Source organism: Lathamus discolor, chromosome 1 (genome assembly GCF_037157495.1).
Source record: "Lathamus discolor isolate bLatDis1 chromosome 1, bLatDis1.hap1, whole genome shotgun sequence".
Classification (NCBI taxonomy): Eukaryota; Metazoa; Chordata; class Aves; order Psittaciformes; family Psittacidae; genus Lathamus; species Lathamus discolor.
The window spans coordinates 84,471,944-84,484,284 of NC_088884.1; the positions used below are offsets into that span (position 1 = coordinate 84,471,944).

General features: G+C 38.5%; 1 protein-coding gene across 2 annotated transcripts; it reads left to right on the forward strand.

Moving 5' to 3' along the window:
- The first annotated feature begins 16 nt into the window (after nt 1-16).
- Nucleotides 17-12,070, forward strand: GOLT1B (golgi transport 1B). 2 transcript variants are annotated; one of them, XM_065683786.1, is made up of 5 exons: nt 17-175; nt 4,545-4,636; nt 6,393-6,571; nt 7,964-8,045; nt 9,444-12,070. In XM_065683786.1, the coding sequence occupies exons 1-5, from the start codon at nt 151-153 to the stop codon at nt 9,480-9,482; spliced, it is 417 nt and encodes a 138-aa protein (XP_065539858.1). In that variant the 5' UTR covers nt 17-150; the 3' UTR covers nt 9,483-12,070. The 2 variants fall into 2 exon arrangements, with proteins under 2 accessions (XP_065539858.1, XP_065539867.1); XM_065683795.1 differs by lacking the exon at nt 17-175 and adding an exon at nt 437-907.
- The last annotated feature ends 271 nt before the right edge of the window (nt 12,071-12,341 follow it).

Here is a 12,341-nt window from a genome sequence, read left to right on the forward strand (position 1 = left end):
CGGGTACTGATTGGTGCCGCCTCCCCCAATCGGCGGCCCCCTTTCAGCCGGCGGCGGGGCGAAGGGGGCTGCGTGTTTCCGGAAGACGTGGCTGCCGCCGCTTCAGTGCTCTGCTTCCGTCAACCCCCCGCTCCCGTTCTTGCCGCCGCTATGATTTCCCTCTCCGACACCCAGAGTAAGCGCCGCACCTCGCCACCGGTCGCCCTCGGCGGGAGGCGGGTTGCCCACTGTGGGGCTAGGGGCTGCCGTGCCGCGGAGCGGGGAGGCAGGGGCTGTGGAGGGGGCCCAGGGGTGGCTACGCAGTTTGCGGCGGGCGCTCCCGGAGCCTACCGGGCCCTCACCTGTGGTTCACGCCTCCGCGGCGGATCGGTTGCAGCCGTTGGAGTGGCTGGGGCTGAGGGCGCCGGGCCGGGCCGGGTGGCGGAATGCGCTTCTTCCTCGGCCCACGCCCGCTCGGGGTACGGGCTGGGCGCGGTGCTGGGAGGGGAGTCACCGAGGCGGGGTCCAGCCGGTGCAGGTGACGGAGGGCCATCAGTACACTCATGTGCCACCCCTCAGCGGTCCCCGATGCGCACCGGTTGGAAACAAGCAAACCTGACTGCAGGTTTGCAAACCTGAGGGCGCAGGCGGGGCTTACCTGGCTGGCCTTGTCGGTACCGCTGCTTTGTGAGGTCTGTCAAAAACGCGCTGGCGCCGGCTTCGGGGCTGGTAGCGGCACCGTGAGTTGTGGGTAAAGCAGGATGGAGGAGGGGTACAGCGAAGCCCCCGGCGGGACCGGCTGCCCCGTCCTTAGGAGGAAAGCGGCACCAGCGTCGCCGCTGCTGGCGTTTGTCTTGGGCTGCGAGCTCCTGGGTGCTGGAAGGGATGCTGTGGTGTGAGGATGGCAAGAATGAATGAAAGATGAACGGTAAGCAAAAGCAGCAGTTAGCTGAAATCTTCTACTATGCCTCCATGTGGACATTGGTGGCTTTGAATCACTAATTGTATGTTTCTGGCTTGACTGTGTTCCTCTTGCCTTCCTGTTATAATGCTGGATGTTGGAAGGTGACAGAGAGGGGCTGAAAGTGAAGAAAAGGTACTCAGTCTGAAGTGCAAGAAAGAATCAGAATCATAAAGTGATTTAAGTTGGAAGAGCCCTTAAAGACCATTTGGTTCCCAACCCCCCTGCCACAGGCAGAGACACCTTCCATTAGACCAGGTTGCTCAAAGCACTGTCCAACCTGGCCTGGAATAAGTACTTGTATGTAACTGTAGTTCTGGTAATAGAGATACTGAAAGGGAAAATACAAATAAATCTAAGTTAATAGGTTCCCAAGAGCTTAAACTGCTGGCCTTTGATTTAAATTAACATCTTGCATATGGTGCATTTCTGGCACAGTTGCCATGAAAGGAGATGAATCTGCTTGATAAGCACCATAGTATCAGTTATGAAGGAGGATAAGTGTGAAAGATGTAGAAATGAAAATTAAAAGAACTAAGTTTAACTGGACGGTAGGGTAGTGTGAATGGAGGTATTGGAGAGCCATTCAAGGCCAGGGATGAAGACTGACAGAAAAGCAGGCTAGCTAGCAGCATTCAGGGTCAGTGATTTCTTGAGAAAATGAGGTTCTTTGCTCTGTTAATGGGATGGGTTTATTTTTAGATTTCTGATTGATTAAACCCTTGTGGGCTTTGCTTTTGCCCATTCCCTATTCTCTTGCCCAGAGTATTCTGGGGGAGAAAAGTTCCTCATTTGAGACCTTCAGCTAACTCTGGTGTTGACTGTTGGCTTTAACTGGCAGAGCCAAGAGTAGGAAGTAAAATACCGCAGAATTTAGGGTGTTTTAGTGTTTGGGTTTTCCACTATTTTTCCCAAATTCTGGAGATATTTCATCAGGTATTTTTAAGCTCACTGCTGTTTGAAAAAATATGGAGTTAGCCATAGAGTCACTGGTGTGGTAGTGTGGTTAATACCTGAAGAGGACCACTGTTAGATGATGCTTGAAAAGTTAAATTTGCATCTGTAGTCTAGAACTTCTTAAGTGATTCGTGGAATGGTGTATAAATCACCAGTAATTGCAAAAGAATGCACTTAGTATTGAAAATATCATTTGGGCAAAACCAAAAAATACAGCTAGAAAAATAATAGTTAAAAATAGGAACTTCATATAGCCTATAAACTGTTTTAATGTTTTTCTTCTAAGAGCCTATAGTGCACAATCACATTATTTTGTACACAAGAGATAAAGGATGTGCATTGTCTTCCCTGAACTTTCACAAGCAGTGTATCTTCATTTTAAGCCTTACTATTTACTAAACTGTTTTGGTACAGTGCTGCACTAAGCTTGCAGAGATTACAGGGTTTCTGCAGAAAAGTTCAGACAGCATTGCTCTCTCCTCTCAGTACATCAGAATCATTTTTAAACAATCCAGATCAAATGTCACATGGGTAGTATGTGTTTCTGCATTTCTGGGCATTGAAATGTTGTATTTGAGTAATACAGGAAGGCTCTTCTGGTGCAGGAGAAAGCATTTATAAATGGTTCACACTTACAAGAATTCCTAGTTCATTGTTGCAAAGATTAGGTATGATATGTTCCCCCCTGCCTTTAAGAAAGCTAGTCAAATATATTTCCAAATTCTGATATAAAACAAGTCAGTAATACCTTCTATTGAGAGATTGGGAATAATAGTCCTGGACCACCCCATTTTTCAGTGGTACTTGAAAGTGAAACTGAATCTGTTGTAGCAAGCAGTAGGTGATTGCAAACATGTTTCAAATGAATACAGAAGTGTCAGAGCAGTAATTGCAGCAGCTCTTGGTAGTTGGCCTCTGCCTTCTTGCCAGATGCCTACTTTGTGCCATGTCTGCTGAAGGAATGAATGCTCACTTCACATGACCGCATATTTATCTTATTGGCAGCTGGTAATTCCCTTGGAGTTCTGCCTCCAAGTGTTTTCCTCCCAGAATACAGATTGTTTCTGCTCTTCTAAAGTAAAGAGTACTAGAGAAAAGGGCAGGCTGCAATTGTTATCTTGCCTTCAGTCAGCAGATTCATTGAAAATACAATTTGCAATTCCATTTTTCTTTGTAAAAAAGTATTAAGAGTGTCTGTAGTAAATAATCTGTGGCAGGTTACTCAGTATTTCTAATTCTGGGTGGTTAAAATGCTCATAGCAAAAGCTTAAAGTGGCAGACAATACTGTAGAACTACAGATTTAATACCATGTTGCCTGCAGCCTTGGTGAAAGATGAGCCCTTACAGAAGTTAGGGAAATTGAATGGTGCTGTAACAAATCTCTTTGAGCTGTTTTAAAAATTTTTTGCTATATCTAAAGGGAAGCTCTGAGATAGGCAGAATGATACTCCTGAGCTCTTCAAGCAACAGTGAATGATCAGCTAGGTCTAATTTGCAATCAAAAGTGCAACCAAAATACATTTGAAAGTAGATCTTGCAGACAATAGCAGTGAAGGCTGTGATAGTGTGGGTGGGGTTTTTTGTTTGGTTCAGGCTAGACTATACAAAATTACTGGAATCTTCAAAAGATGTATATACACAGACAAACTGGGCTAGCAAGCTGCCTGTAGTGTTATGGCTTGTTTTGTGTCTTACAGGTTTCTAAATTCTCTGATGACAGAGGTAGCAATGTAAGTGCATGGATAAATGCAAAGGCTGTTGCAGCCATGTTGCTGTTCTTCCTGTTAACTTCACTCCCATACAGTCTTTGTGAAAGTCAAAGAAAGGCCTTAGAGGTTTAATTTTAAAAGTAAGATATATTTTTAAGTATGATCTTCAAGGTACCTTTAGAGGCTAGTGTCAAATGGTAGTTTTAATCATAGCTTGATGTTTTTAGCCCAGTTTCTCAGACAAGCCTTCCATCCTACTTTGCCCTGCCAGTGTTTCTGGAGCAACCTTTACAGATGGGCAGAATTCAAAGATACTCATGTCTACTAGTTTTGTGAAAACTGGCAACTGGCTGCAGAGCCAGGCTAGTATTTTACTGCTCAGTGCAGGTGTAACTTGGAAACGGCCTACAGCATTAATCTGAGTTGTGTTCAAGCCAGAAGCTAAGGGCTGTAGGACTCCTATGCAAGACTGTGGGAGGTGGAATGTGAGATCTCGGGAGGATGGAAAGGACTTGGGTACATATGTTACTGTGGTAAAAGTAATGAGATAAGAGTTGCAAACAGGAAGCAAAGTTTCATTATCTGTTCATAAAACAATTCTTTCCTTCAGACCAGCAGTAAAGCAAAAGGGATGTCTTTATGTGTGTGTATATACACATGCATGCTTTCTTGTAGCATTTGATTCAGTACCTAGTGTGAAATACATACTTTTTTGATAAGCAGCTTCCAAAGATCTTTCTGATATTGAAGTAATTGGTGTCTACAAGACTTATATTTGTACATTCAGGAAAGTTTTAGGTGGTCATAAAATAAGTTTAGTTTTTCTATAAACTTGAAATGTCTGTAGACTGAATGATGTAAGGTTTTCACAATTTTTATTCCTGAGTTTTTCCTGGTACCATGTTTTGTTATATACCTAAATTTGTTCCTTTTTCAGAGATTGGAATGGGACTAACAGGCTTTGGAGTGTTTTTCCTTTTCTTTGGAATGATACTCTTCTTTGACAAAGCTCTTTTGGCTATTGGAAATGTAAGTGCCTTCTGTTTAGTTTTAGATTCTGCACTGCTTAGAATCAAGTATATGGTATGTGAAAAAAACATTTTATCAATTTGAAACTGGATCACAATACTGTGGCAATTTGGTATAAAGGAAGAGTTAAGCTCAGTGATAAGAGTGAATCATTTTTCCTGATTATAGTTAGAACAGTTCACGTGAATTTAAATGTCATACCTCCAGGTCGGGCCTGCAGTATATTGGTCAGACAAGAAGCAGCTTCTTCCACAGTTGTTACGCTGCTGCAAGTATGACTTTTAGATTGGCTGTGATTACTAATGCTTTCTTTTATGTGATCTTGTCAGGTAACTGTCAAACTTACGAATATATTTGGGTAAGAATAGTATTCTGTATATGGTAGCAAATTTAGATTTGTTGTGCTTTATGATGAAAGAAAGGAGTATGACTTGCTGATAGTTTGGATTTAGAAGAGCCAATCACCCTTCATTGTAGAGAGCTGTAATATCTTTCATTTTTGCCAAATCAAAATTTTCACTTTAAAGAAGCCTAGAAAATAAATCCTAGTTCTGGTACACAAAATTCCCAATCCAAAAATGACAGGATATTTTCGGAATGTAATAATCTCTGTGCCTCTGCTGTTTTCAGCTTCACCAGCCAGCCAAGAGCACAGCCTGGTAGAGGTTTGCATCCTCTTTTTCTGATGCCTTAGTCTGTGGTCAAAATTAGTCAGTTTAATTCTGTAGCAGCAGAGTCAAATACTGAGATTCCCTGAAGGAAGATTAAAAAAATGTGTGTTTGAATTTGGGTACTTTAGTTGAGGCATTATTCTGAGCTGTCAATAAAGCATATAGTGGAAGAGTAAAAAATATTGCTTATTTTTCCTTTTTCTAACATAAGGTAGAAGTACAAGATGCTGTTTAGGGAAAATGATGAAAACATAGGTAGGAAGAGACAATGACAGGTTATGACAGATTATGCAAGAAAAGTTACCAATCCTTAACAGAAACTAAAAAAAATACATGTGTATCAGAAAGAGGAAGAGGTGGTAAGAAAGTGGTTTATTAAATAACATCTAAAACTTACAGTTTATCCATAATATCAAGTAAAATCTGAGATACTCTCTACTTCTCACCAAAAATGTTACTTAGGTGTATGCTTGCAAGTGAAATAATTGAAATCCTGTTGATAAAAGACACTAAAAGTATCTCTAACTAGTTGGGACTAGTGGAAGTGTTCAGAATGTACTGGAACTAGTAAACAGTATACAAGAAGAAAAAAAAATAAAGGTAACTGATAATGCCCTTCAGTTGTTTTCGTTTTTTGGCTTTTCACTATTCGGTACATTAGTACAAGATGTTGAAGATGTCTTTGTGACGGAACAGAGGTGCTTCTGTAACATGTCTGTTCTCAGTCTTTATGAGCCTTTGCTGTCAGCAGTGCTAAACTTCAGCACTGCTTGTGGATAATGATTGTAGTTATATTGTAGGACAGATAAAACTGTTGTCACCATGTCTTTTGACGAGTGTATTTGTTGGAGACCACAAAAGTAGACTCTTTTCCTTTTCAAGCAGCTGAGAGAATTCTGAATGTTAGCTAGAAATGCTTTAAGACTGACTTGACAAGAGAAGATTACTAGTAAATTCTTCTTGAGCATCTCTTGGCATTAAGACAAGTTGTACAAGAAATGCAATTAATTTTGAAGAATTAATTATATATGTGTGCATCCTAAATTTAGGAATATAATTAGCTGTTTTTCTTTTTTCTTTTCTAGGTTTTGTTTGTGGCTGGCTTATCTTTTGTTATTGGTTTAGAAAGAACATTTAGATTCTTCTTTCAAAAACACAAAATGAAAGCAACGGGTTTTTTCCTTGGTGGTGTGCTCATAGTTCTCATTGGTTGGCCTTTAATAGGAATGATCCTTGAAATTTATGGGTTCTTCCTGTTATTCAGGTAAGACTTCCAGAAGACTTTTCTGTATTGGTGTATCTAGGAATAAATATATGACAGGATTGCAGTGGTTTTTATTTTGTTGCTTGTTGGGGTTTTGTTATTTGGGTTTGGTTTTGTTTGGTTTTGGTTTTTGGTTTTTTTTTTTAAGGATGCATCTGACTGAAGTGAGACACACACAATTATTAATTTACTCTGGTTTAAATCTAGAATATCTCTACCTTCTAGTCTTTAAGGTGCTACCACAAGTTTCCCATCAGAGGTTTAGTCTTTTGCAATACTTTCACATGCTCAGGTTGCATTCACTAGAGAAAGCTATTATAAGACAGTGTCTCTTGTTGTACTTGGAGCTGCTTTTGGAGCCTTGTTCAGATTACAGGCATCCAAGGTTATGGCTAACAATATTATCTTTCCTGTACTGATTATTCCTTATTTTTTGCTACAGCAGTTGTTTTAATCTGTTACGAGTGGTTTGTGTGCCCTGCATCACAATTTACTGGACCTCTGAAATGATGCAGTTTCTAAAAAAAAAAAAGAAAAAGAAAATCTCCAGGAAAAAAATTACTAGTATTTATATTATCCAGAAAATTGTTCTTAATCGGTGCAGTGTAGAGGATGATGACTTGTGAAACTTCACTGTTTCATTGTGGCTGAAATTTCATTGCACATTAATACTTATTCTATGCAGGGAATGTATAGCTGAACAAGAGAGAGCTCAGAATGCCACCACCAGCTGAATTGCTGTGATTGACTGCAAACAGCTGAAGTATTGCCACAGAAAACTTGTTTTCCTTCTGCACAGACCAAGTGGACAGTGCAGGGGGCTACACCATAGCAACTATGCTAGGCAACACACCGGCTGGTGATTCAAATCTCTAACTTTACGTGATCTGTGAAATAAATATGCAACTGTCATGTTTAATTTTCTTTAGTTAATGGAAAGAGTATCATATATAGTATCAAAGGGAATTATTCAAAATTAGCTTCAATTGTTTTTATATCGAGTATTGCAAGAATGTATTTCTTATAACGTAAAAAGGAGCTGTCTCTAAATATGTATGGTAATTTTGAGAAATGAGTTGGGAGTTTAGTTGACTAAATTGGGTATTCTTTCTTTAGTTGGGTTTTTTCTTTTTGCTTTCCTTTTTGAAGAGTTGATTGAGAGTTGCCAGCTATGAAGAAATAAGTCCATTTAAAAATAAGGTGTTTGCTTCCTGGTTTTCTCCTTTCTCTGATGAATGTATGTTGATGTATTTGGTACAATTAATGTGCTGCTAATAAGCTACAAGATTCTATATAATCTTGGTTTCAAAAAATCTCTTTCTTCACTTTACAGCAATGTAAGAATAGTTTAATTATAAAAACTAATACAACCTTCTGATATCTTACCTAAAGGGGGTTCTTTCCTGTGGTGGTTGGCTTTATTAGAAGAGTTCCAGTTCTTGGCTATCTCTTGAATTTACCTGGTATAAGCTCGGTAAGTGTTTGGTACTTCATGCAAAATTTGAAGCTTGTACTGTTCTTTTTTATTCCATTGTTATAGCGATAATAGAAATGCATCAGAAATGAAGCAAATGTAACTTCAGAGTAGTGACTTTGAGTGTATTCTCCTACTAGTTCTTGCACAATACAGACTGCATTCATTCCCAGCAAGAGACCCTAGATGTAAAAGGAACAAAAGGACACCTTTGGAGAAGCTGCCCCTACTTAGGCATTGTGAAGTGGGAAGAGCCCTGGACTGGCATTCAGAGTGATGGGGTTCTGCTTCCTGCTTCACTGTTGGCCTTAGGAGACCAGACAGGTGAATTATGCCACTATTCTGTGCTGCTTCTCCTAGCTGTACGACAAGGAGACCACTGTGTTTCTTCAGATGATGTTTGGATATGTTCATGAAAAGTGGCCTGTAAAAGCAAACAGTGTAGGTCAATGTTAAGCTGTAGCTTGTGTGGTGAATCTAGAAACTCATGATGCATAATCATTCATCAGATACATTTATTAAGGCCCACTGCACCAGACTCTGTCTTGCTATTTACTAAGATTTATATTTTTTCAAATGTAGTTTTCCATTTTCTTATCCAAATAGCCAGGGATCTGAAGAAAATTAACAGGTGGCAGAAATATGGTAATCTAGGATGTTTCAGTCAACTACTTTTACTGTGCTAATTTAAGTATGTTTTAACACAAGCATTTTTAACCCTAGTTTTGAATGCAACAGTTTTAATAGCTACTATAAAAAAATTAAGGGAGGGTGTAACTTAGATGTATACTGACTGGGTGGTTGGTTTTTTTTTTGTTTTTTTTTTTTTTTTTTTTTTTAATTAGTGTTCAAGATCATCTCTTCCAGTCTTACAGTTAGGCCAAGTTCTGGCTCATAATTCATGATCAATTGAATGTTTCATTTGTCAATTGATCTTACTTAGTCATATTTAATTTGATCATAATGGGGTTAAATCTTGTTTTTAAAAGATAATTGTTAATGTTTTATTCAAAGCCTACGTAGGCTCAGAAGAGAACCCACAGTAATGGTCAGTTGAAATATCTTACTTGGTCTACTAATGCATGTGTGGCTGATACTGTATTGTTTTGTTTTAATCATTAAGCTAGCAGTGTTATCTTCATTCTTCTATTTCCTTTTTCATTCTGTTGCATCTTCATATTGCACTGTTAATGTCTATATGAGAAAAATGTCATGCAGAAACAATTGCAATGTAAGATTTTTAATTTTCACAAACTTCAGTCATGAGACCTTGGTGAGTACTATTTGACTCTCATTTTCAGTTGCATACTAACTGTGCAAGTAGCAAGTAATATTTGGGAATAACTTCACTGCACTTATGTCATACAGCTTAAAATCTCTTTGTTTTCTTTTCTACAGCTTGTAGATAAAGTTGGAGAAAGCAACAACATGGTATAATGACAAGAGGGCAGAAGACTGATTCTAAATTTACCGTATTATTTATAAAATCCTTTTGAAGAATACTCAGCACAAAGATTAAGTTGTGTACAAAGGAAAAGCGTGTTACATTCTTTACATAACAGTTTAATTTAAAATGTATAGTCAACATTATACATTAGAAAAGAAGCTCAGCAAGTATGCTTCTAGGAAAATAACTGCAGAGTTCAGGAAGTAAACCGAAGAGGTGAAAGTCATGGAATAACCCATGTTACAACTGTTCAAGACTCTTTCTGTTGGTTTTGGAAAACATGCTAGAGGCAGTGAACCCTTGTGGAATTAATGGTGCCTGTACTTTGCCTTCCTATTTTGAAGGTGCAGTAGAGCAAACAGGCCTACGTTTTTAAGGGTGACCCAAACTTACCCAACCCTCTCCTTTCTAGCCTCAGAGTGCAAAAGAAAAAAATCAAATGGAAAACTTCTTGTGTAACAAGAGATGCATCTCTGCATGAAGGTTCAGATGACTGTTGAACTTTAAATGTATTATGACAAACAAAAAAAAAAAAAGGAAGCCCTACATGGTTCTGTTATAAACATTTCTGTAAATATGTGGCTGAGATAAAACATTATCTTAATGTTTCAAAGCCAAATGTAAGTCAATTGTATTTGCCTTCCATTTCGGGATGTGCAGAAGGTCAATCTTCAGTCTTAAATGTTGGTTCCGAACATTTAGAGCTCAACTGGGAACTCTGGAAACTGACTTGCACTCCTTCCAGTTTGTTCTCCTCAAGTCTTGTTACATGTGCATCTGGATGAGAATGTAGCCCCTTGTCATTAACATGAAAACTTGGTGAAATATGCTTAATTTACAAAATGCATTTGGCTCAGGTGCTGACATGAACCCTGTGAAATGTATTGTATCAAAAATTGAACCTTTGTTTTTAAATAGTTTGAAGCTAAGGTTTTTTTTGTTTACTCTGGAACCACAAACTGACTTATTTTTTACAGTAATAAAATGAAAACTTAAAATTTCTGTGTATGTGAGTCTCTGGGGCAAAGATTGAACTAATGGGGCTAACTAAAGATCAAGTGCCAAGCGTCATATGTTTTGTAACTTGTTGCTTGAGCTGTCTTCAGATAACTTAAAACTTCTATCAGCCACAGCAACAACTCTGACAGAGGTTCTTAGCTAACGTGGAATACATGTCCCCTACGAAATGCAAGGGCTGCATTTCTGCTTCCGTTCAAATGTTAAACATTGTGCACTTTCAATAGATTTAGTTTATGTAGTGTCTTCACCTAACAAAACGTGATCATTAAGTAAATTGTATTTGTGCAGGCTTTGGGAGTTTCTTTTGTGTTTAACTTTCTTTTCCCTTAAATGTAATTCTAAAAGAATTACCAAAGTGCAGTGGTAGTATTTCAAGTAGCTATGTAGCCTTAAAGGTGTAATGACTGGGTTTTGGTGGGGGGGGGGTTCAGTTGTAGGTGGTTTTGGTTGTTTCACTCCTCCCCCCCGCCTTTATTATGCAGTTAAAATTGGTATTTTCCAAAATAACTTTTAAGAAGAATCTTCATATACCAACCTTTTTGGAAGTTGCGATGAAGTTTATTTCTGTGAGACGTGTTTAAATGACAACTGTATAAATAGCCACAATCTACCATTCCCAATGTTTGATTTGCTTCCTTCTCAAACAGGCACAAAATGATTCAGTGAAAAAATGACATTATACTTAAAATTAATAATGTGAAAAATCAGTGGGTTTATTTTTTTAATAATTTTTTAAAATATCTGTATTTGTCTGATGGCATGTGTGTTACAGTTTACAGACAGGACTTGTGGCTTCTACCTCGAGATAAACCAATTTTAACTGCTCCTGTAGATCTGTTGTGTGTTAAAATAGCTAGAGAATAACACTACAGCAGTTTAGCAAGCTTCTCTTGTTTGCTTTGGTAGAACACTAGTCTACTGTGGGAATCAAGTACTGTTTAAAGCGGGCGGTGTTCGTCACTTCATATTAGAAGTCAGCTATCTGAAGGTTTTTGTTCTTGCCTTTTGAGAAGTAATGTGATGGGAAAGGTATATTGCACCACGTGACTATGGAGCTCTGACTGAAAGCAAATTGCTTGGGAAGTTGAAGTATCTTCATCAACAAGAAAGCTGGTGGTATCTCGGAGGTGATGAATGTGTTGCTATGATCTTTTAGACCTCTGAAATGCTGGGATGTAGGCAATTCATCTCGCTTATATTTAATTCATTCTTTTAACAAAAGTCAGTTTTTGTCAGATGTGAACTGTTGTGAAAAGCATCTGAGGGAACAAAATTGTATGTTGAATTTAGCACAGTCTTTATCTCTCAAGGTAACTTCTTTAAGGCAGTTTTGCCAAGATAAATGTGGGTGGCAGCAAAGGTCAAAACAACTTAGCCTTAAAGCGTTTCTGTCATTGTAAAAATCTCTATCAGAAACATGCTTGGAACGTTCCCCCTTTTAATGTAATTTATAATTGCTGCTTTAAAAATCATAAGATGGTTCTTACTCTGAGCAAATGAATACTGTAAATATCCTTGTCATACCTTGAATAAATGGGTACCTTTTTTATCATTTTTATTTGTGTCTCTATGTGCATGTTTTAAGAAAGTGTTTTGACAAGTTTTGCTTTCCAAAGGGTAGGGAGTGCATGCTGTTACTGCTTGACTACCTTATGCTGCTCTGACTTTCATAGTAAATAGCGTCTTTGATTAATCTTAAATAGAAATGTTTCCTGATTTTCTTACAATAAACCTTGCATGTAAACGTCCCTCTAGTTATCCAGGTTCCAATTTCAAACACAACACAACAAAATATGTAAATTACACAGGAAATAGTTAATTTGTGAAAT